This window comes from Harpia harpyja, chromosome 23 (genome assembly GCF_026419915.1).
Source record: "Harpia harpyja isolate bHarHar1 chromosome 23, bHarHar1 primary haplotype, whole genome shotgun sequence".
Classification (NCBI taxonomy): Eukaryota; Metazoa; Chordata; class Aves; order Accipitriformes; family Accipitridae; genus Harpia; species Harpia harpyja.
In genome coordinates this window covers 7,452,204-7,476,874 of record NC_068962.1, presented here as the reverse complement: position 1 = coordinate 7,476,874, position 24,671 = coordinate 7,452,204, and the positions used below count along the sequence as shown (strand labels likewise).

Here is a 24,671-nt window from a genome sequence, read left to right as displayed (position 1 = left end):
ACCAACAAGACCACTTGGAAAAAGTGTTACTGACAATCTTCTATAAAATAAAGTAGCAGTAAAAGCATTCATCCAAGAAAAGGCAGTGCTCAACAGGGTTCAAACTTATCTCTTTGCCCTTTCAGGGAAGCACTTTCATAGCAAGCTAGAAGGCTAAGCTTGCCAGAACTATGAGGATGCTCTGCTAGTTCACATTTCGAACTGTGCAACCGCAGAGCAAACAACCTGTTAGGTCCGTGGGTGACACAGAGAGACTGGAGATAAGGAAATGTCACACTGAAGCACGGACTGCAGACTAAAGGTTTGGCCATTCATCTGAGGAACACGAGATACGGGTTCTAATCTCTGCTTTCAAGACAGCTGTAAAATGTATTAATGGTCCTTAGGGTGTCTTGTGAACGTTTGGTAGCCCGAGTCCTTTTATGAATTTGGACCTCGGCTGATCGTCGTTCAGCGATTGCAGATGCTTCGCGAGCAGTCAACCAGCAAGACAAATAGATCACACTCCTGTAGTCTCTGCTGTCCTTTGTGCAGTGCTACAGGCCAAAACCCACTTCTTGTAGTTCCTCGCTTTAACGGCAGGTACGTATTTTGCTTTCTCGTCAGTAATATTGTAAAAAATGAGAAACCACAGTTTAGTTAACCGGGCAAAAGTACATGTCTGCAAACAAACGAAACCATTAACTGCTCTTTCAGACTACTCAGCATTGCTTAGACTCTTGCGGGTTTTGGTTGGGGAAGTTTTAAGAGCACTTTTACATGTTCTAGGCGGGGAGAGACACGTCCCTTTTGCTAAAAAGACTGAACTGTAACAATTTCTATCAAACAGTTACCTGAATGGTTGTTTTAGACTTAGAGAACGTTTTTGCATGTGGATTTCTTTTCCTTTGAGTTGGTGCATTGTAAGATCCTGAAGTATACTTGTCTGTAGAAAAAACATAGACGTTGTTTCTTAATTTCAGCTACGATCTCAGGAAAGACTCTCTTGGTCCAGTATGTGAATTAAATATTACATTAGCTGAAGTATCAATGAATGCATCGGGTGAATTGTATTCACCGCTGAAATACCAGCTAGTATTAAATACGGACTCTCTCTCTAGTACTTTAGAGATCATTTGTCACCTTGCGGCATTTGCGTGAGGCTCACAGGATCTTCCAAATGAGGCGATTCTGCCACGGACACCCTTGACTTTAACAAAGTGAATGGTCCTGTGTTGAAAATCTTCCCAAAGGCATCAGTTGCTTTTACATTAAACTAATCTGTAAACTAATCTCCTGTTTTATCCCTGCTTGGGAAAGCCCTAGATGCAAGGCAATATTATGTTTTTTGTGCTAGACAGCTGATTGTGCAGGAGAGTAAGCTGCCTAATGACTAACCATTTTCTGTAAAATTTGATTAAAAAATAATGTTATTAATGCTCTGGGTTTCTGTTAATTCCAGCTTAATTCCATTCATTCAAATTATTAATTCCACAATAATCCTAAAATTTTCAGTTCATGCCGAACAAGTAAGTATTACCATAGTTTTCCATTTGGGTCCAAAATCTTCTATTAGTGTCAAACTGATTCTTTTGCTTGGAGCCTTTCCAACCACGTGGCTCAGGTACTGCTGGAAAGAAAGGTAGCGAAAATGGTAACAGCTGTTCTTATGACAAAAATGCTGGTCATCTTTTTTTTTTTAAATGCTCTATGCTTTTTTTTAACCTGGAAATGTGGTAAGATGTATTGTTCGCATTAAGAATGTTCTCTCTGTAACCTCTATGCCAATCTGTCCACATTTAATCAAAGCAACCATTAAAAGAAAAAAACCGCAACCATTCCTGCCCAAGACGAAGCAGTGATGTTGGGACTCATTTCGCTTACCTTTGTTCATCTGAAAGTAGGAGTTACTCTGTGTGAAGGAGGTTCCTTTTATTGGAAATTAAGACAGGGAGGCACCTCAAGGTGGAGATTCAGCCCAGCTCAAGAGAGATGACGGAAACTGGCAAGGTGAAATCAATTTCTTAACTTATGATCACTGAAATTATTTACCACTAAATTTTTTGATGAAGTGACAGATGAAAATAAACCCCAATCATCCAGAGGTGAGAGTATTGGTATATTTGTGCCCATCGGAAAAACATTGCATGCATCCCTCTTTGTTGGGCAGAGAAGTGAATTCCTGCTATGAAGGTACCTAAATTATTGTTTGTGAATATTCTGTCTGACCAACTGTAAAGCTTTATAAAGCTTTACATGTCTGTCTGTGGATAGTGCTGCAGTCTACCTAGATTGGATCAAATTAGACTGGATCAAATTTACTCTTGCCCATATTTAGCCATAAATCAGTTCATATTCACATGCAGGGACAAATGGAAAGCAGCGCGATACAGACAGGTGTATTTGAGGCATTTTAAGACTCCTCTGTGAGCAGGAACCCACCTGTAGATCCACTGAACTTTGGTTCTTGGGTGGCAGTGACAGTACGGTAGACTACATATGCTGATCTTCGAGGTTCTGAAGAATTAAAGTCAGTCTTTCTTCCAGTTTCTCTCTCATAAGGAATATAAGAAGAAGCAGTTTGATCATCCTTCCTTTGACCCCTTGGTTGGTACCTTGGTTTGGCTTTGGGGTCTGAAGTGCGAATTCCTGAAAGTGAAAGAACAAACTTAAGCAATAATGTTGTGCTACTACTCAAAATTTGACCTATTGCAGGAGGTTGGAAGACAAGATTCAAAAAATGGTCTTTGTGGACAGCCGAATCCAAATACAATCAGTTATTTTATCGACCATGTGATGTTCAGCAATGAGAAGCTGATGCTAAAGTATATTACCTCCGTTTTCAGAGGATCTGCAATCTGTTCTGGGAATACTCTCTGTTGGTCCTCTCCTTCCTTTAGTCTGTCCTTCTCTCTTTGTATTATTCAATTTTGTAGGAATTGCATTACCATCACCTGGAAAGGCAACAGAAAGAAGGTTTTAGCTGCTTGTGTGTAAGCAGCACACGGAATGGCACTGCCATTCTCTTCCCCCCCGCCTCGACGAGCTAGCGATTGGTTCAGTGCAGTTTTGTAACTGAGCACCTGACGCTTAACTCTCACGCTTTCTAAGAAAATACCATAATGCACAGGTTGAAGAAGACTGTGGGTGCAAAGTAAAGAGCCAGCTACAAATTACCTGCTCATTCTTTAGTCCCTCACTTTTCATGAATGATATTTATGAGCCCTATCCAATTGAGTTTATGGTGTTTTCAAGATGCATGTCATCATAGTACCTAAAGCCTCTGAGAACTCAGCTGAGGCAATGCTTTGGGGAAACATCTCTGAATGTATCTGTCTTTTCAGACTGTCTTAAATGCAGCCCTGAACACAATCCCCTCATGCACTACTGTCCTCTGAGTGCTGACTACCTGCCCATATACATCCTTTCTCTGCACTGCACAGGTGGTACATGGACCCCTGCAACATCCACGGTTGAGCCCATGGAGACCAATGCACTCCGAAGGACACCTTCTGGCTGAACGACGAATTACCTCTTCTGTCTGTAGCATCTAGGTGCATCCTGGACACGGGCGGTTTGTGAACGTAACAAAATACTACAAATGATGCGGCTAAACTTGGAAGAGCCTTGGTCGCGCAGGTAAGCCCGCTTCAAACTACAAACAGAACTTCACAAGGGGAGCTGCAGTATGAAGCAACCACAGTGCTCTTCACCTGGCCCCTGCTACTCTGCAGGGAGACGTGGCTTTGCCTGTTCTTCCCTTTCTCCTGCTAATGTAAATAAGCGCTTTTGGTTCCCCTCAGTTCAGGCCAGAATGCAGCAGAAATTCTGTACTTCTGCTTCAGTTTGGGGGCTGGTTTAAAGCCCAAACAATCATAAATCCAGCCCAATCCAAACTCCAGTGAAATCCCAGGTGTGGAAAAATACCATGCAAAGCAAGACCATTCTTTCATCCCCTGCTGGGAGGAAAAAAGTTGAACGAGAAGCCCTTCTTGAAAGGAAACTGAAATTCTACTGCACAATTACTGCTACTACTATCAATATTTGCAGTAGGCTGAGAAGTTAAAGGTGGACTATTGTGAGGCTTCTTAAATATTTCCAAAGAATAAATCACATAAAAGATGCTGTAAAAAGTGGGGATCAGTGTATTTGTGCCCGTCGGCACATCGTTGCATTCATCCCTCTTTGCTGGGCAGAGAAGTGAATTCCTGCTATGAAGGTGGCTCTATTATTGTTTGTGAATATTCTGTCGGACTAATTGTAAAGCTTTATGAAGCTTTACATTTCTGTCTGTGGATAGTGCTGCAATCTATTTATGAAAATTATGCTGGATCAAATTTACTCTTGCCCATTTTTAGCCATAAATCAGTTCATATTCACCTGCAGGAACAAAATCAAAAGCAGTGTGATACAGACAGGTACGTCTGAGGCATTTTAAGACTCCTCTGTGAGCAGGAACCCACCTGTAGACCCGTTGAACTTTGGTTCTTGGGTGATGGTGACAGTAGGGTACAATGCAAGTGCTGATCTTCGAGGTTCTGAAGAATTAAAGTCAGTCTTTCTTCCAGTTTCTCTCTCATAAGGAATATAAGAAGAAGCAGTTTGATCATCCTTCCTTTGACCCCTTGGTCGGTACCTTGGTTTGGCTTTGGGGTCTGAAGTGCGAATTCCTAAAAGTGAAAGAACAAACTTAAGCAATAATGTTGTGCTACTACTCCAGATTTGACCTATTGCAGGAGACTGGGGGCTGGAAGATGAGATAGTCCAGTTGAAATATGGATTGTCCATATTGGACACCAAGAACAGAAATTTAGTAGGTAGTGCTAAATCATCTAACAGTTTAAAAAGCAACAATGAGGAAGGCAACTATTTTCTCAAAATACCTTTGCCTGTTCCTGTATTAGGTGAATTTCTTGGCTCCTCAGATATCCCTTTCTCTTCCTGTACTTCTTGATAGTGATGGCTTTTTACCAGCTCAGTGTGGTTGGTTTCTGCGGGATTAAAATAGCACGTATTTACTGCTTTAAAAAGCACGCAAAATTTTCATATCAAAAAATGCAATGATATATTTCCTCTCACAGAGTTCATGGTCACAAAATCTTGAAAGCAAAGTCAAAAAGTGACTGTAAACACAAAGACTAATGCTACTTTGAACTCGTACAATGGCTTTGACCAGTGCTGGCTCAGAATTCTTCTCATTATGAATTAGAAAATCTTCATGAATACTGTACTCTCTGCTTTTTCCTGAATGTAGCTAATGATAAATAAAGACATATATTACAAGGTGTATTCATGTATTTGTTACTGATCCCTCATCCGTAGTCTAAATATATCTAAATACTTTTTCAGAAATAGCTTATCAAAGCTATTTTAATATGAAACATTTTAGGTGTAGAAGTAAGAAAGAAATAATTCTGCCCAGTTCTATTGAGCAATTTAGGCTGGAAAAAGCGTCAGTTAAAAGTGCATGACATGGAGACAATTTTTCCATTCCCTTTTTTGTATTAGCACATCATCCTATTCAAATCTGTTTTACATAAAACAGTATTATCAAGATTTTATCCCTGAAATTTACACGAAATACACAACAACTATTATTTTTTTGATTAAAAGTAGCAGGTCTTATTTCTGCCCAGCGATTTTTGATGACTGATCTACTGATTGCTCTGGTGTCTTGTTACCTTAAGAACATAACTCTCTCCTAATATGGCGTCATATATTACTTATTCAGTAAAAAAACGAATACAGATTTCTTTCAGTCCTGTCACTTGCTCAAGAACGAAGGCGAAACCTAATGAAGGGGGTAAATATGTATTAATTTGTATTCCTTTGACCTTAATTATGTCGGATCAAGCCCAACAGTCAAAACAAAATGGAACTCTCTTGTTACTGTCTTTTAGAAGACACTTAAAGGGGGTATTTACTTAATCTCAATTTAGTTATAGAAAAGTTTGCGGTGTCACTACATTTCATCATCTAGACACCCAAGACAGCCCGCAGAGAGCGCGAACACCTCTGGGCAAGTGACTCATCTCACCTTCCTGTGGCACTATCTTACGATGCAATAAACAGCCCCGTAAGAGTGCCTGTCTCTCCATTTAACAACAGAGATCCCGGATGAGACATTTCAGCTACACACCTCGCCTTAGGGTGGTTAAAGTTAGACTACATAAATCTTGACCGTGAAGAAAAATTACATGAAAGACCTATGTTGTGTATCTCAGGAAAGTACACATAGGGTTAATAGCCCATTTCTACCTTTTCCATCTACAGTCGATGCAGGTAGTCACCACATGTGTGACACTATTTATGTATATCTGTATGGGGGAAAATTAAGTAAGTTTTTTTATCCTCTTTGTAATAGGCTGTCTTTTATTGTCACTAAATTAAAGAAGCGAGGAGGAGGGGCAAGCTATGTAATAGTTTCTCCCTGTGACAGTAATTTTAAAAGTGGTAAACATTGTCCAAGAAGATGAAAAGTACTTGCCTTTCTGCAAGTGTTGCTCAGTAGCTTCCAAGGGCAATAGCTCATTTTCCCGAGGTGCAGACACAGTTTTTGTTGATTGGTGTTTGTGGGGGTACTGAATCCCGTAATACTCTCCTAAACATACCCCAAGAGGGGAAAAAAAAAACCCCAAAGTTTACTATATTGGCAGCATTGCTGTTTAGGAAAGAGTGACTAGTTTCATATTTACCAGACTTATAGCATATTTCCTTTATTGCTCTTTCCTCTTCAAGATCTGCAGCAGTCCTAGGCACCCACTCAGGAACACCTGTAGGAAATATTTTTAAAAGATTACCAGGTAGCTTTACAAAGACCTTCAACAATTCTTGATAATCAAGGACCATAGTGACTTTCATTTTGGTCACGGTTGGGTTTTTTTCTGACTGTGACCTCTGCTTCTGGACAGAAAAATGATTCCTTAATACTGGGTATTTCCAAGTGCAATGGAACTGCAGTTACAACCCATACTAAGAAGCTAATGTTTGTTGATTTAAAAGGATTCCAAACCACCTTTAGTGCTCATTTGGAAAATGATCCTTCATTTACACCCAAAAGGAAATCTTCCGATTAAACATGTCACCAGGGAGTGCTTGTCGCAAAACCTCTGCCCAAAGTTACTGCTGTGTAATGTCTGCCGGCGGAGCTGCTGAAGCGAGCACTCCTTACCTGTCTCAGTGAAGGCTCCTAAGGCTAGCAGAGCCCTGCTTTTGATACCATTTAAGTTGACGTGGCTTACTCAGACTGAAGCCGAGTTAGGAAGCACTAACGGGCAGCCCTGCCAGCCAACCTGAAGGGCAGGGGGAAAGTGAAAAGCAGCTTGGGGCTGCCTGAGAACTAGCACAGTAATGTGCAGCGTGCACGCGTGAGAGTAGGTTCGTCTCTCACTTTCAGTCTCTGGGAATGTGCAATTCATTCCTTCCCTATGCATCTCTGGTCTCTCAGGCAACGGTTTAATGACATGGAAAAAAAATGGAAAAAGAAAAGAAAATAAATATATACACATTCACATTCAGTTAAACTAGTGAAGAGTTTTGTATGGGTTCTCTTTGCTAGTTTTAAGACGAACTTCCTGTAGTAAAATGAGACTGCCTACAGGGTTTAGGAAGTCAGTCGAACAAATTACTTAAGTTGAAGTCACGCAACTGTCTTTTGTAAACAAACCTGTGACTTCACCTTCAGTGACGAGTGTGTACAGCCCCTGCTTTTGTTTCCCAGAAAAGCAGTGCCTCCTAAACCTGTAATTTGGCCCCTGAATTTTGAGAAATTTGAAGAGTATTTGATGGTCGTCTCAATTGTGTCAAAGGAAGAAAAAACCCGCTTACAATTCTCTTCCTCTTCATCGTCCTCTTCATCATCGTCATCGTCGTTGATGTTTATAATCACTGGAGGATGAATTGGTAGTACAATATTCTTTTGAGTTCTGAGTAATTCTTGACGATGCGCTGGATGCAGAATCCCTCCTTGGACACCCTGTTGCAGTGGGGCACCTGCAGAAAAGAGCATTATATTTATTTTGTTAGGCGGGAACTAGAATATCAAATCCAGGCTCAGACCAGCAGGTATAGTTTTGAAATCATTATCATGCTGGAGGAGTCGTTAAATAGACAGATTGTGCCTTTTAGGAAAAATCTTCTGCAGAGGCTGGCAAAAGAGCATCTTCCCACTACAGAAGGTGTGAAAAAACAGGTAGATATTTACAGCATGGGGAAACATGCGATTAGTAATACCTGGGCTGAAGTGAGTAAGGCAGTTTAGGACCCCACCTGTGAAAATATTTTAAACATGCCGAGTAATAGGCAGGCCTGTATCCCTCCCCATGGCATCAATTGTGAGGAATTTAGCAGCGCTAAGCACGGGATTACCTATTTTTGGCTTGTAGACATTTTTTTTCTATCAGAATTTTCTGAATGACAGCTCTCTTTCTTACTCAGTCCAAAATGTAGATTTTGAGAAGGAATATGAAGTTCATGAAAATAATGTACACTTAATTAGAAGACAATCGGGAGAGATACTCTTTTCCTTAGGAATTTACCCATAATGTTTGCCACAAAAGTATTTCAGTACTGGGATAGCATTTTGGGAGAGCCAGGAAATGCAACAGACTGAAAATAAAAATGATGAAAAATGGTGAGCCTGTTTGTACTGTTCAAGCCGACCAGTTTGCAACTATAAATACAATCAGGATTGAAGTTGGGTATTTTTTCCACTTTTAAAGAAAAAGATGAAGCATGGGCATTTTCTTTTAGTCCAGTTGTTGTTATTCTTGTGCATCTCTTGCTTGCCTATGAGCAGCATGCATATCGTATTAGACCCGTTTTAATAACGCTACTGCAGATCAGATTTGTCCTATCTCCTGCAAGAGAAAGTAAGATACAACATTTTAACCTGATAGAGCCTTTTTCACTGTCCAGAACAGGATATTATTAGCTCTGGGGAGGGTAAGCCAAATCAGGCTTGAATTAGTTTAACAAGATTTGTAAGTATTGAAACGAATAAATGCAGTTTTAATGTTTGCAATGTTATTGTGCAGCACACGGACTTTGAATTTATACGTACTGCAGTACAAAGTAAAAGGCTTGGGTCCATTTTCTCGTTCGGATTGTTGAATGTTGCTCTTATGCAGGATACCCTCGTCCACAGTGCCTCTTGGGCACGGTCTCTGACTCACACCGCACCCAAAAGCGTGCCTATGTGATGTTTACGACAGCACTAGGTGCCAGGGACTGATGCTGTGGCTGTGGGAACTCTACTAAAAGCCATAAGGGCACTCATAGAAACAGCACTCAAGTTCTTGCCTTGGTCCTGTGTGGTTAGTTAGGCTCCACATGCCCAGGTATGACAGGCTACCTTTTCCTGGGCGATTTTCAGGAACAGAAGGTGTTTGCTTCTGACTAGAGGTCTTTGTGGACTTCTCTTATGACACCTGTCTCCAGCTCTGGAGATAAGGCCCACGAACAACTCTGGTTTAGTCCACTTGTTCGTGCATCCATGACAAGTCATGCTGCCTTGCTCTCACTCCTCTTTCCGCCTGATTTCTGACAGCTGTCTTGGTTCCCTGCCCTGGACTCTTACCCTGTTCCAGGCTCCAGCTGTCTACCAGGACTCCTGGCAGACAAGAGCTCCTTTTTGAAAGGACTGAGGAAAAAAAACAACTTCAAATGGCGGGTTTTTCCCTAAAGAGTTGTGCTGCGTTACACACTATTACCGTACTTCAGTAGCCTGCACCCAGTGTTCAAGCCCGAAAGGCTTATTCAGAACGATGAACTGGAAATACATCTGCGCACACGGCACTGTAATCTTATGTTATCTATAGAACGGGTGTCTCATCCATGTAACATGTTGTGCTCTATCAACAGATGTTGCTGCTAGTGGCCCTACCAACCTCCTCCCCCCACCACACACACTACTTTTCATTTCTCTTAAATGATTACCTGCCTACTAACCGTTTTCACTGCTAGAGGGATTTCATCTAGCAAATACCCAAGGAAAGCAATATTTTTACTCCACGGGTCTCAGCAACCTAAATTGCCACTTGTGACTTCATCTTTTACGTCCCTGATAGTTCCGAAGATCCGCAACATGAGAGCTAAAAAAATTCACGTGGCAACCCTATTCAAATGCCAATACAATTCCTTTCTTGGCCTTCAACTTGCTGGGAGAGCAGGTCGTACCTGATTGATTTGCCACGGTACATTTCTGGGCCTTAATATATATTACGTAAGCACCGGAAGGACATTTTTGTGTATTTACTTGCTCTAATGCACAAATTGTTGAGAAAATATTTTTACTCACTGTTGGTAGGTGGCAAAAAAAGTCCATTTATATTACGAGGCTTGCTATGATGGAAGGCACAGTTGAACCTCACACAGCCTACGGGTTGTGTTTCCCAGAAACAGGGGACGTTGCTGTACGTTCGCTGCAGGAGAAAACAGTTTTCAGATACTGTAAATATAACAATAAAAATGGACTAAATGGCTTCGTACATGGTGTACCGCTGTGAACACCTGACTATGATTTTGTGGGACCACGTTCTGACATTTTAGAAGATCTAAAGTTATCTCTAAAGTTATCTTAAGCTCCAGGTAGCTATAAAGCTGTCTTGAGTTAGGTCAGTGGAGCTTTCATGAGGTACAACTGTTCCCAGACAAGAACAGGAGTAAAGCAGTGTGCTTACTGCACCGCAGACTTTTCCTGAGATGCTGGGAAGAAAAAAAATCTATTAGTCACTTAATGGACACGTGGCGGAGTTTCCTTTCCTGCACAATGGGATAATCAGGTCAATCTCAAGATGAAATCTGCTGTACAAGTGCCAATCTTAACACTAGTGCTCTCCTGCCGTTAAAGGACCCGGGTCCTTGGGAAAATAAAGAGTAAGAAACAAAACCCAGAAAGATTCCCAACAAAACCTGAAAAACTAAAAAGTTGGGAACTTGCAAGCCTCGTACAGACTTGTCAGACTTGGATTTCAAAACACGGGAGAAAATCTTTTGTTCCAGTTCCCATTGGGAACGTCAACTCGGCAGAAGAAAGTCACTTTTGTTTTCAGACTTAAAAACCGTGCTTGAAGAGACTTGCTCCTTTCTACCTTTATTTCAATATCTCTCAATCTGCCAAACAGATGTGAACATCTCCCCTGTCTCCGTAAGGAGCCCTCAGAATCACAGCCAAGAGGTTTTTCACAGTGGCAGAACCTGCACCTGGAACCCTCATGAGGAAAATGACTTTGTGGGTAAGTCACACGAGATTCCCATAACCTAGCGGTTGCCTTAAACGTGAATCTCCTCTTTTGAAACATTTTGGTTTTGATTCATGGGGGAGATGACGCAGTAGTCCACATGTAACGGTACTACGGTGACAAGCATTTGCAAGTTACTGCAAATACTCAGGATTTGATGTTGTGAGACAACTGTCATTACTCTCTGCTCACAGCATCTCCCAGCTGTTTTTATACAAGACAAACAGAAGCCTCATGGCAGCAAAAGAATATCTACAGGATTTGTTTAATTATTGCCGCTTTCCTCATAGATACACTCCCACTGCTGCTCTCCCTCTATCGCTCAATATGTGGCCAGCTAAAAAGTCTGCACAATATTGGAGAGAAAGCACTTTCACAATGAGAGTCACTTTCGTTAGTCATACTTAAAATTATTTTTCTGTATCTCTGCCTTATTGAAGTTTACAGATATTAGCGTCATCTCCGACTATGGAATTCACTTCTCCTTATAACCTGAGGTATCTTCCTCAAGCACATGATAAACTCATAATCCCAAAGAGGCAAGTGCTCATGGCCATTACCCTGAACATGTGAACTCAGGTTTATGTCCTGGATATGAACTCCATCCCAGCCGAGAGCTGGAAATGCCAGGTTGCTGGTCATTTCCGCAGGAGTTTGTGTGCGGTTTTTTAAAGGAAAACAAAGTCACGCTGGGAACTATTTGAATACTTGAAGGTAAGTTTCACCCAGTTCCAGACATTAACAGCTGGGTCTAGGAGCAGCATCTCCAAAGCGTGCCACTTTTGGACTGGAGTCAGTACAAGTGGGCCATCCCCTGAGACACGCTGGGGTCTGGAGCCAAAGCCCACCTCCCAGGCACTGACACCTAAATCCCCGGTGCTGAAATGGATGCAGTAATGGACGCAAATATTACATAATGAGCCTCCCTGTCAGCATGGGTATATCGAGAAAATCAAGGACACAAACCACTCTAAAATCTACAGCATTTACCTGTGCATAGGGGGAGTGAAAATGGGAATAACGGTCATTCCCAACTGCAGCCATTTTCACCTCTGGTGCTTCTCCTCCACTCTCTTAGTACTGGCGGAACATACGTCAAACCGTTAAAGCTGTCAACATCCAGGCAAATCGTAATCTTAGCCTGAAAGCGGTAGTTTTCTTTCGAAATCTGGGCCTTCAGAACCTTAGCCGAGCTGCTTCTTTGAAACAAAACTCCACCAGACGCCAAAAGACACTTGAACGAAGGAGCTGCTGCCTTCTCCTGGCTTGTGGAACCTACGAAGGCAGTTGTTGTCCGGTATAGAATGTTAGCGTTCCGCTGTTGCCAAGGGCTCCTCCAGCTCATGACATCAGCATGGTGGTGCTCTGGGACCTGTCCGGCTTGAACATCTTCGTTTATCTCCATTGCTTCAGAGTAAAATAGGGAAGATTGGACCCTTTCAAAGAGTCTCCCGGTGCCTCTTTAATGTAAAACGGAGCAAAGCCATCTGTCAGGGTTTAAATAATGCCCAACTCCTTGCCGCAGGAACTGTGGTCTTGGAAACAAATCTTTGATACCACAAAGACAAATCTTACTCTTTGACTACTTTTTAAACCAAAATCCTGGTGCCCAATGTGTTTTTTCTTACTGTTGGACGGAGGAGCTTGCTCCTTCCTGCCAGTACACTGTTGGCTGTTAACTGCTTCCACTGTTGGGGTTCATTGCTTTTTCTTGCTTCCACGATGGCCACTGCCACGGCTAAAGCAGAAAGAGCAGCGTACACTTGTGTCCCTAATTAACACCTCTGTTCCCACGCAGGTCCTAGGCTGCCTCTGACCAAAAAATACCTCGCGGGGGAAAGAAAGTTTCAGTCCCGGCAAATGGTAAGGCATACGGTCATCCCCAGGACAGGGGGTCAGATTTGCAACACTGAGAGACACCAGTGACTCGGAGGTGAACGCTTCAGAGCACTGTTAGATCAAAGCCTGGGAACGTTTCAAGTGAAACATCAAAGGCAGCGCAGAAAGGATAAGGAGCCGCAAGCTCAGGAGAGAAGGATGCCATCGCTTGAAGATCATCAGGATACAGATGAAGCCAAAGAGAAGGGAGGTAGACACAAGGCAGAATTCAAGAAAGAGGAGTAGTGGTTCCTAGCACCGCCAGAAGTGCACGTGACTGGTGGTTCCTTGGGAAAAACCAGCACCACTGGACTGGACGGACTCATCCCCGGAGCACACCTGTACTGTACGCCATTGGTCTGCCGGTGGGCATGGTGACCGATGCGTACGTGAGAAGCGGGCGCCAGTGACCCCGTGGGCACAAGCGGTACAAGGCTGGCTCAGCCAAGCTGGGGAAGAAGTACGAAGCCGTTGAGACGACTGGAAGCCTCCTCGTCTCTCTAAGGAGCCTATCAACTTGTTTGTAACTCGAGTATCAGCGGGTGGCCCCTTGAAGACTAACTGCGAAGGGAAATACCGCATGCCTGGCCACCGGGACTTTGTCACTGGAAGAAGGGGATTTCGACAGGAATGACGTCACCACAGTACCGAATGAAACTGCTGACTGGGATGGAGGTGGGGAGTACTGGCGAGACCTGCGAGCGGAGAAGCGATGTGAAAAGGCTCCCACAGTTCTGTAACCCCTGCAACTGACTGGGGGGCGTAGGGGAAGGAAAATTCAGGAGAGCAGATGAGGGCCATGAATAATGCACTGTTGGGGGCAGGAGCAGCCATCGGCAGGCAGTGTTAACACTGCCAAGAGCTATCCAAACAGGGGCTCTTTGTAGCTGCATGGCCCTGCCTGAAGGAGGCACAGAAGAAGGTACGGTCAGGAAGAATTAATTCTCTATTGGGTTTGCGTGGCAAGGTTTCGGTAGCGCGGTGGGGGGCCACAGGGGTGGCTTCTGAGAGAAGCCGCTAGAAGCTTCCCCACGTCCGACGCAGCCCATGCCAGCCAGCTCCAGGACGGACCCGCCGCTGGCCAAGGCCGAGCCCGTCAGCAACGGTCGCGGCACCTCTTTGATAACATGTTTAAGAAGGGAAAAAAAGTTGCCGGGACTCAGAAACTGCGGCCGGAGAGCAGAGTGAGGGTATGGGAGAGAAACAAGCGTGCAGACCCGCAGGTCAGTGCAGAAGGAGGGGGAGGAGGTGCTCCAGGCGCCGGAGCAGAGATTCTCCTGCAGCCCGTGGGGAAGACCACGGTGAGGCAGGCTGTCCTCCTCACGCAGCCCACGGAGGTCCACGGTGGAGCAGATCTCCACCTGCAGCCTGTGGAGGACTGGAGCAGGTGGATGTACCCTGAAGGAGGCTGTGACCCCGTGGAGAGCCCACGCTGGAGCAGGCTCCTGGCAGGACCTGCGGCCCCGTGGAGAGAGGAGCCCACGCTGGAGCAGGTTTGCTGGCAGGACTTGTGACCCCCCACGCTGGAGCAGTCTGTGCCTGAAGGACTGCAGCCCATGGAAGGGACCCACACTGGAGCAGCTTGCGAAGAACTGCAGCCCGCAGGAAGGACCCCATGCTGGAGGGGTTCGTGGAGGACCGTCTCCCGTGGCAGGAGGACCGTCTCCCGTGGCAGGAGGACCGTCTCCCGTGGCAGGAGGACCGTCTCCCGTGGCAGGGACCCTACGCTGGTGCAGGGGAAGAGCGTGAGGAGGAAGGAGCGGCCCGGACAACGCGTGAGGAGCTGACGGCAACCCCCATTCCCCTGCGCCGCTCGGGGGGAGGAGGGAGAGAAGTCGGGAGCAAATCCGAGCCCGGGAAGCAGACGGGGCTCGGGGGAAGGCGTTTTCAGACTGCGTTTGGCCTTCTCATTGCCCTGCCGGGCTTCCATCGGCAATAAACGGAACGGCCGTCCCCGAGCGAGCGGAGTCTGCTCTGCCCGTGCCGGTGGCGGGCGAGGGATCTCGGCCCAGGAGCCCTCTGAGGAGCTGCCCAGCCCAGGAGGGGAGCGAGCGAGCGAGCAGGCGCCTGGCGTCCCGCCGGGTCAAGCCACCACAGACACCGAGGTGTACTGGGGAACCGGGGGAGGCACAGGCGAAGCCGGAGAGGTGCCGGCGCCCTGGGGACAGGGCATCCCTGTGCCCGGCCTGGGCGTGTGGCACCCCGGGAAGCAGAGAAGACAGCCCCGGGGAACTTGGGCTGCCCGGCCCGGGGAACGGCCGAGGGTCGACGGCCAAAGGTCGACGACGGCCAACGGCCGCGGCGCGGGAGCGAGCTGCCGCCTCAGGCCGGCGCCTCAGAGCACAGCTGGCGCGGCGCGGCCGCGCCACGGCGGGAGCCGCCGCTGCCGAGAGCGGAGCTGTCCCGGGCCCGGGCCCGGGCCCGGGCTCGGGCTCGGGGTCGCGTTCGGGCTCGGGCTGGACGGCGGGGAGCGGCGGGGAGCGGCGGGGAGCGACGGAGCCACGGCCTGGCCGGAGGCTGCCGGAGAGAGGCGGCCGACGCCGCGCCGCGCCCCGGCGCACACATGCGTCGCGGGCGGGCGGGGACGGACTCCATTTCCCGCCGCGCCCCGCGAGCGCAGGCGCAGGCGCAGTCGCGGCTGGGCGCTGTGGCGGGCGGGCGGCCGGGGCGATGAGGCGGCGGGGCGCGGTGCAGCGGAAGGTGCCGTGTCTGTTCGTGACCGAGGTGAAGGAGGAGCCGTCGGCCAAGCGGGAGCGCCAGGTGGCCCGGGGCGGCACGGGGCCGGGCGGGGGGAGTCGCTGGGCCGGGCCAGGGCCAGGGCCAGGGCCAGGGCCAGGGCTCGGGCTCGGGCTCGGGCTCGGGGGGGGGAGTCGCTGGGCCGCGTCTGAGCGACATGCACGGCAGAGCTCCCCGCCTTCCGCGCGGGAAGGAGAGGCCGCGTGGGAGCCATTTCGGCTCCGTCCCGCTCTTCTGCTGGCAAGGGGCGTCCGGGGTGCTGAGCCCGGTGCGGCGTGTGCTTTTCCCGAGTGTCGGCAGCGGTCACGCACGGCGAGGGGTGAGGCCGCTGCGAGGGGACCGCCCTGGGAGCTGGTGTGAAACCGCCCTGCCGTCCCCGCGGGCCTGTGAGCCTCGTGGGGCGAAGCCAAGCGCGCCTCTCTTTTTTTTTTTTTTTTTTTTGCTGCTGTTTTGGCACCTCAGGCTTCTGAGGGAAGGACTCGTTGGAGGCTGCGAGACGTGGAGTGCGTGCCGAGGTGAAAGCAGCGGAGCCCAGTCAGAGCTGTTTCTTCCCGAGATGCAGAAGGCAGTGTTGGGACAGGCTGGGGTGCCGTTCCCCTGCCTAGCTGTAGACCTCCAGCTTGCCTTTCCCGGTTTGAGTAGTGGCTCCTAATGCTGTCTGTCGGCTGCATCTGGGTGACTTTGTCTCGCTGGTGTTTGCCCTCTGGGTGGCAGAGCTGAAACGGTTGCCAAAACGTCGGTAACTTAATTGTTTGACCGCCGGTACCAACAGCATCTCGGTAATGGTCACGTAAGGGTACCTTCCCTACCCTGTTGTTCCTTCACACAGAAAAAGCCGACAGGGGGTTAGGTCTGGAAGTGGCCTACGCTATTTTCTGTGGTTTTCAAGGGCAGGCAAGGGTAATACAGGGGGCGATGACTGCTAGGGAAGAAGGGGGGCGGCGGTGGCAACGGTGGTGGTGGTGGTGGGAAAAGCAACAGGAACGTTTTCTCTCCCCCCTGAACGTTTTCTTTTTCGTGTAATCTTCCTAAAATCTTCACGTATGCCGCATCTGATTACTGAAATAGAAAACAGCCCTGTAACGCAACGACAGCACGTAGAAGGTTCCCACTTTGTGACTTCTGAATTCTGTTTTGAGGCTTTTTTGCCTCAGACAAGGACCTGCTTTGTGTTTTGCTAGCAGAAAGAGACAGTGCCCAGCTCACAAGTCAAAGCTGGCTGGGAAGAGAGGAGGGAGGGGTGCTGATTATCCAGGAAAACACTGGAATCCAGCCGCAACTGATTCCATGTTTGCAGGGAAACTGTTAGAGAAGCCCTCCTGGAAATGGGGGCTAGTTGTGGCTGGATATTTGTCTCGGACCCCTGGATCACTTCTTTCCTTGCTCTTCTTAAGCGGAAGCGTGTTTAGTTGGCAGCACCGATACTACGTATTTAATGCCAGGATGCTTTTGCCACCTTGCATCGCACGGGTCTGTGTATTGCACTAACATGGTGCTATTGACTTTCAGCTCCAAACTGCAAGCTTGGAGCAGCTAGTCACGGTGAATCGCTATTGCCATCGTAACAGAGGAAGGCACGTCTCAAACTTTCGTAGCGTTGGACTGGGACCCTTCTAGTTTATGTGCACTATTTGCAGCGGAAGGCAAAGTCATCTGTAAATACTAATTGAGAACGGAGAAGAGGGAGAGAGTTTGCAAACAGATTGCCTTTGTTCTTTTGTCTTAGAGCATTTCCCAGGCTGTCGTGTCTTGAAGAAACAATGGTGTATTTCAATGGCATTAGAAATCAGCAACATAATGTGTAGTACTGGACTTACAGAGGCCGGCTGTGAGGAGCAAGGATCCATGTGAGAAACAGCCATGATGAGGGTTTAAAATACCTGTCTTCTTTTCAGCCCTTTAAAGTTTTGGCAACTGAAGCTATAACCGGGAAGGCGTTAGAGGCAGATATATACAATGCAATCCCTACTGAAAAGGTGGACGGAACCTGCTGTTACGTAACTACCTATACAGGTAATAAAGAAGATCCGTATGCAGATTTCTTATGTTGGCTAGAAGCCTTGTTTTACTTTGTTTTCACTTTTATTGTATGATCCATTGGATCACAGCTGTTGTGAATTCCTGTGTCATTAACCACCTTGACCACAAAGTAAGACTTACCATAAACGTAGGAGGTGTTTTATAAAGTTGTTACAGATTTTACTCTCTAAAATACATGGAAGTCTGGTTGCAGCGAACATGCCAATCGGGGACCTATTCCAGTTCTAAAATTTCCTATTGGTAAAATCTTCCTTGCGCACTAGAACTTGTATAATAAGGGGTGTCTAATTTCCTTGGGGAGGATGAAAAGAAGTATGAAAGTGGGGAGGAAAGGAGAAGACTGTGGTGGTTCGTTGCATCACTGGGGTTCATGCCTTTACCTGCAATTGTAAGGAAGCTTTGTATTACACTAGCCACGATTCTACGAATAGATTTTTAGATTCATATACGGCAGTTAACTTATGAATTTAAGTAGTGTCTTTGGATATAAGATTTCTGTAGTGGCAAATGAGAAGGCCTATCGTGCCTTTTACATGGTTGATTTCGGTACTCTGCAGGGTGTGGTTGCCTCAGTAAACTGCTGATTTTTATCCCTCTGGAAACTCTAGGGCAACCCTATCTATGGGCCAGGATGGATCGAAAACCCAACAAGCAAGCTGAAAAAAGGTTTAAACGATTCTTGTATTCATTGGAAGATTGCAAAGGTTAGTGAAGATTTCTTTCCTTCTTTTTGTCAATGTAAGTTATCCAGTTGGAAAAACACCTATAGTCTAACACAGGAAATGTCAGTGATCCTGCTTCAATTTTTCTTAATGTCAGTCTTAACTTTACTTCAAGAGAGCTTTAAACTAGAATCAGTTGGGGAAGGGGATACCAACAGCACTGCAGTAGGTAAGGGTTGGCATGGCATCACTGGAGGGTGGTGGTGCTAGTGGGAACATTTGCAACCCTCCGGGGAGCATTGAGGGCTCCGGAGCATATCTGAAATGCTTGTGCACCACCACACGCAGTATGAGAAAAAACCAGGATGAACTGGAAGCATTGGTCACCTCCCAGAGCTACAATATCATTGGTATTAGTGAGACTTGGTGGATTGAGTCCTGTGGTTGGAGGGCTACAGGCTGTTCAGGAGGGATAAGCAGGGCAGGCAAGGTGGAGGCCTTGCACTATGCGTAAGGGAGAGGTTTGGTTGTACAGCCCTTAGAGTTAGCGATGGTGTGGTTGAGGATTAGGGGAATGGAAAACAAAGGAGATGATGTAGTCAGTATCTACTACCAATCGCCCAGCTGGGAGGTAAGCGCTGATGAGTTACTCTGTAGGCACTTAGGATAAATTTCTGGATCAGTAGCCCTTGTCCTTACGGGAGATTTCAACTTCCCAGACATCAACTGGTAATATCATATGGCTGTGACGAGCAGATCTTGGAAATTCTTGAAGTTTGTAGGAGATAACTTCTTGACACAGGTAGTCAGTGAGCCAACTAGGAAAGATGCCCTCCTAGACTTGCTGTTTGTGAATAGAGAAGGACTCGGGGAGGGGTGTGATGGGAGGTGGCTGCCTTGGTCACAGTGATCGTGAAATGGTTGAGTTTAAAATTTTCAGTGTAATAAGAAAAAAGGACAGTAGAGTTGCTGCCCTGGACTTCAGGAGAGCAAACTTTAAGCTCTTCAGGGAGCTGTTTAGCAGAGTACCCTGGGAATCTGCTTTTGAGGGCTTAGGAGTCCCCGGGTGCTGGTCAGTCTTTAAGAACCACCTTTTAGAAGCACAGGAGCAGGCAATTCCACTGTGTTGTAAATCAAGTAAGCAGGGCAGAACACCACTTTGGCTGAACAGGGAACTCCTCGCGGAGCTCAAGAGGAAAAAGAAACTGTATGATCTCTGGAAGCAAGGTCAAGCTTCGCAGGATGATTACAGAGCTGTGATTCGTATATGCAGGGAGAAGACATGAAAGGGCAAAGCTCAGTTAGAGTTGAAACTGGCCAGTGTTGTTTCAGATAACAAGGGCTTTTTTAGGCCCTTTTATAACAGCAAGAGGAGGTCTAAAGGAAACATTGGACCGATACTTGTTGAAGATGGTCATCTGACTAAAAGGGACGAAGAAAAAGCGGAGGCATTCAGTGCTTTTTTTGCCTCAGTCTTTAATAATACTGATACCCCCTGAGTTGGAAGACCACGAGTGTGGGAACAGTGACTTTCCATTTGTGGGTGCTGAAATTCTAAGGGACCAGCTGTTTCAGCTGCATGTTCACAGGTCCATGGGGCCTGATGGGATTCATCCCAGAGCACTGAAGGAGTCATCGGATGTTACGGCAGGACCCCTCTCATCATCTACCAAAGGTCTTGGGAGTCTGGGGAGGTCCCTGCTGACTGGAAGCTAGCCGGTGTTGCACCAGTCTACAAAAAGGGCGTGAGAGAGGACCCAGGGAACTACAGACCTGTTAGTCTAACCTCAGTTCCTGGAAAATATATGCAGAGGATAATACTGGGTACTATTGAAAGGCATTTAAGATTAATGCAATCATCAGGCACAGTCAGCATGGGTTCACAAAGGGAAAGTCCTGTTTTAACCAATTTGATATCCTTCTGTGATGAGGTCACCCACCTCATGGATGAAGGGAAGGTGGTGGATGTAGTTTTTCTGGATTTTAGTAAGGCTTTTGATACTGTCCCCTCACAGCATCCTTCTGGACAAGTTGTCCAGCTGTGGGATAAGGGGGTTCATGGTGCACTGAGTGAAGAACTGGCTGAAGGGCAGAGCTCAAAGGGTTGTAGTACATGGGCCTACATCTGGCTGGTGACTGGTCACCAGCGGTGTTCCTCAGGGTTCAGTTCTAGGGCCAGTTCTGTTCGCTACATTTATCAACGATCTGGGTGCAGTAGTTGAATGCATTGGCAAGTGTGATGATGATACCAAACTGGGAGGTGCTGTTGACTCTCTTGAGGGACAGGAGGCCTTGCAGAGGGATCTAGATAGATTGGAGCATTGGGCTATGATTAATGGGATGGAATTTAACAAGTCCGAATGCTGGATTCTGCACCTGGGACAGAGTAAGGCTAGGCACAAGTATAAATTGGGAGAGGAGAGGCTGAAGAGCAGCCCTGCAGAAAGGGATCTGGGTGCTGGGTGCTGGTCGACAGCAGGCACAACAGGAGCCAGCAGTGTGCCCTGGCAGCCGAGAGGGCAGACCCCATCCTGGGGTGCATCAAACACAGCATGACCAGCCGGTCAAAAGAGGGGATCGTCCCGCTGTATTCAGCGTCGGTGCGGTCTCACCCTGAGTACTGTGTGCAGTTCTGGGTCCCACAGTTTAAGAAGGATGGTCAGGTCCTTGAATGCGTCCAGAGGAGGGCAAGAAAGCTGGTGGCAGGGCTGGAAGGCATGTCCTGTGAGGAGCGGCTGAGGACGTTGGGTTTGTCTAGTTTGGAGAGAAGGAGGCTGAGGGGCGACCTCCTTGCTCTCTGCAGCTTCCCGAGGAGGGGACATGGGGAGGGAGGTGCTGAGCTCTTCTCCCTGGGGTCCAGGGATGGGACACATGGGAATGGTTCAAACCTGCGCCAGGGGAGGTTTAGACTAGACATTAGGAAGCATTTCTTTACAGAGAAAGAAGCCTGACAGTGTTTAAGAGGCATTTGGACAATGCCCTTAAGAACATGCTTTAACTTTTGGTCAGTCCTAAATTGGTCAGGGAGTTGGACTAGGTGATTGTTGTAGGTCCCTTCCAACTGAAATAGTCTATTCTATTCTACTTCTCTGGCTCTGGTTTAAATATAAGGTTAGCTATTTAGGTAGCTATGTTTTGAGCGTAGTTACTTTTGAACTTTTAAACTACTCAAAGGCTACTATGCTTCTTTAAACCCCCTAACTGTAGAGTGCTTGAGTGTGCCAGATCTCGGTGCTTGTACAAAGTAACTGGGACTACTGTCTGTAAAACAAGGTTTAGATCAATGGTATTTTAATACTTGCATTGAAAGATGATCAAAACATAAAATTGGCTAACAGTTTGCCAAAAACTTAATGTTACATTTATATGTCTAGAATTTGTTTGGAATGTTGAAGAGGATTTCAAGCCTGTTCCAGATACCTGGATTCCAGCAAAGGACATAGAGTTCTGTAATGGCAATCCTTTGCCCGATGAGAATGGACATATGCCAGGTACCTATGATGCAGCACAGGTAAAATGGGGGGGGGCTTCAATTTTTGAAGTGAAATAGAATTAGTTCCAATGTTAAAAGTAGTAGTTAATCTACTTAAAGGGCTTCAACTGAAGGCATAGTTGTCACACTTGCATTCCTCTGAGGTACGACACGGTTTTTCTTGTTACTCTTTCTGTTTGTAGTTAACTGTGGGTTTTTTTAATGCATGTACAGTTCTAGTACACATTTGATAACTTCAGAAATTTACTTTGGTAAATGCAATGTTTTCTCATAGGTTGGGTGCCTGTGGAGAAAAATAGTAAGCAGTATTGCTGGCACTCATCTGTTGTAAATTACGAGGCTGAAATAGCGCTGCTATTGAAACACCATGCTGACCCAGGGCTTCTGGAAATCAGTCCAGTGCCGTTATCGGAAATTTTAGAACAAACATTGGAGCTTATTGGGACTAATATTAATGCAAATCCATATGGTAAGTTTGTATGATCTGTTCTTAAATACTTTTTTATTTAGTGATACTTTTGAGTGAAAATGATGCATTTTCTTTGTATAAGTTTGAAAAAAAAGTTCTAAGGTAGCAATGTAACCTTTTAGAAAGGAGAGAAAGGGCTAGCTCAAAAAACACTTACCAAAAATACTCACCTCAGAAAGCCGAGCTGTCATGAGAGTGTTTATGTCTATTAAACCTCTTTGCACCTGTTCTTTACCAGTTACTATAAAAATGCTTTGCTTTAGTCTTTCAAAAAATATTTTGACTGGAAAAGTTGTTTTAAATATTACTGTTAAAATATTTTTTAAGATTGACTGTTGGTACCTTTTCTTGACTTTTTTTTATTTGCTCTTCTGATGCTGTTTAGTACATTAAAGTAGAAAATTTTATTCAGTCTTTTTTTGCATCATTGGAGTTAGTCATAAGTTGCAGTTTTTAAATTATTAAATATTATGTATATTTTTTAAGGAAATGTAATTTAAGCTAAATTTTGGTTATGGCTTCTCCCTTTAAAAGCCTTACAACAAAAGAAAAATGAGGTGTGAGCACAAGTGAGTTCTAGCTTCTGAGCTTTGCTGTTAGGATAACTTGCAAGGATGGATAGGAAAAATAGTAGTTCCAGGTCTAGGCATTTTCACAGAATGTAAAGGAACTGCATAAAAAAAATCTAATAGCTGTATTCTTAGATGAAACAAGCGTGCAGACCCGCAGGTCAGTGCAGAAGGAGGGGGAGGAGGTGCTCCAGGCGCCGGAGCAGAGATTCTCCTGCAGCCCGTGGGGAAGACCACGGTGAGGCAGGCTGTCCTCCTCACGCAGCCCCTGGAGGTCCACGGTGGAGCAGATCTCCACCTGCAGCCTGTGGAGGACCTCATGCCGGAGCAGGGGGACGCCCGAAGGAGGCTGTGACCCCGTGGAGAGCCCACGCTGGAGCAGGTTTGCTGGCAGGACTTGTGACCCCCCCACACTGGAGCAGTGTGCTCCTGAAGGACTGCAGCCTGTGGGAAGGACCCACATTGGAGAAGTTTGTGGAGGACCATCTCCCGTGGGAGGGACCCCACGCTGGCGCAGGGAAGAGTGTGAGGAGCCTTCCCCCAGAGGAGGAAGGAGCGGCAGAGACAACATGTGCTGAACTGATCATAACCCCCATTCCCTGTCCCCCTGCACCACTGGGGTGGATAGGTAGAGAATTCAGGAGTGGAGTTATGCCTGGGAAGAAGGGAGGGGTGGAGGGAAGGTGTTTTCAGTTTTAGTTTAATTTCTCATTACCCTACCCTGGTTTGATTGTCAATAAATTAAATTAATTTTCCCTAAATCAAGTCTGTTTTGCCCATGACGGTAATTGGTTGAGTGGTGTCTCCTTGTCCTTATCTCGACCCAGAAGCTTTTTGTTATATCTTCTCTTCCCTGTCTAGCTGAGAGGGGAGTGATACAGCGGCTTTGGTGGGCACCTGGCGTCCAGCCAGGGTCAACCCACCACAAGAGCACACTTTTTTAATTTCCATTTTTATCAGTTTTGAAATGTTACTGTGTACTTGCTGCACCTTATTTTTGGAATTTGTAATTTTATCATCTTTAGATTTTCCAGTTGATAATATCCTTATTTCAATTTAAATTTTATTGGTAAATTGAATTACTTGCTTCCTCTCTTTCTTCTGTCTATATACCGTTCTCCTCTTCTATTCACGTCTATGTCTTCTTGGCTCTGTTGTCAAAAGAAATATGAAGAACATTTTGTGCATAATTTATTAGAGTAAAACTATCTGCTCTTTCAGAAACATTTTAAGAAGTAAACTTTCAACACTTCTAGAAGCAACAGAAATAAAAATATTTCATCCTAATATAATTCACCCATGTTTCAAAATGTTCTGTTCAAGTATTTTCCCTCTAAAACCTTCCCAAGCAGATGTTTGAGAACCATGTGGTACTTGCACAAAGAAACCAAATATGGTAGCAAGCCTGGTGAGGGATTACAGAAGGTGGTTTTAGGTGCTTTTCATCTATGTGGTGCCTCAACAGAATTTGCATCTCAGACTGGAATCAAAATGGCCTAATGCTGTGTTTGGAAGTGCCCTGGGTAAACTCATAGGAATACTGACAACTGGGCCATCTGGAGAGCTTTGAAACACAAAATTACAAAGTTGCACTTTTCTGAGCCA

At 46.1% G+C, this 24,671-nt stretch overlaps 2 protein-coding genes across 2 annotated transcripts; one reads left to right on the top strand and one right to left on the bottom strand.

Annotated features, from left to right (window-relative positions):
* Nucleotides 1-89: 89 nt before the first annotated feature.
* On the bottom strand, nucleotides 90-12,263 carry LOC128135353 (uncharacterized protein C12orf50 homolog). Its single transcript, XM_052774180.1, has 12 exons — nucleotides 12,210-12,263; nucleotides 10,277-10,400; nucleotides 7,807-7,971; nucleotides 6,675-6,752; nucleotides 6,467-6,580; nucleotides 4,863-4,970; nucleotides 4,443-4,649; nucleotides 2,814-2,933; nucleotides 2,422-2,628; nucleotides 1,520-1,609; nucleotides 834-925; nucleotides 90-254 (listed from the first exon to the last, which is right to left on the bottom strand). The coding sequence occupies exons 1-12, from the start codon at nucleotides 12,261-12,263 to the stop codon at nucleotides 90-92; spliced, it is 1,524 nt and encodes a 507-aa protein (XP_052630140.1).
* A 3,480-nt stretch (nucleotides 12,264-15,743) lies between these two features.
* Nucleotides 15,744-24,566, top strand: LOC128135352 (uncharacterized protein C12orf29 homolog). The gene is made up of 6 exons (XM_052774179.1): nucleotides 15,744-15,857; nucleotides 17,729-17,846; nucleotides 18,482-18,577; nucleotides 21,910-22,026; nucleotides 22,303-22,497; nucleotides 24,532-24,566. Exons 1-6 carry the CDS (start codon nucleotides 15,768-15,770, stop codon nucleotides 24,564-24,566), a joined length of 651 nt encoding a protein of 216 aa, XP_052630139.1. The 5' UTR covers nucleotides 15,744-15,767.
* Nucleotides 24,567-24,671: the final 105 nt, after the last annotated feature.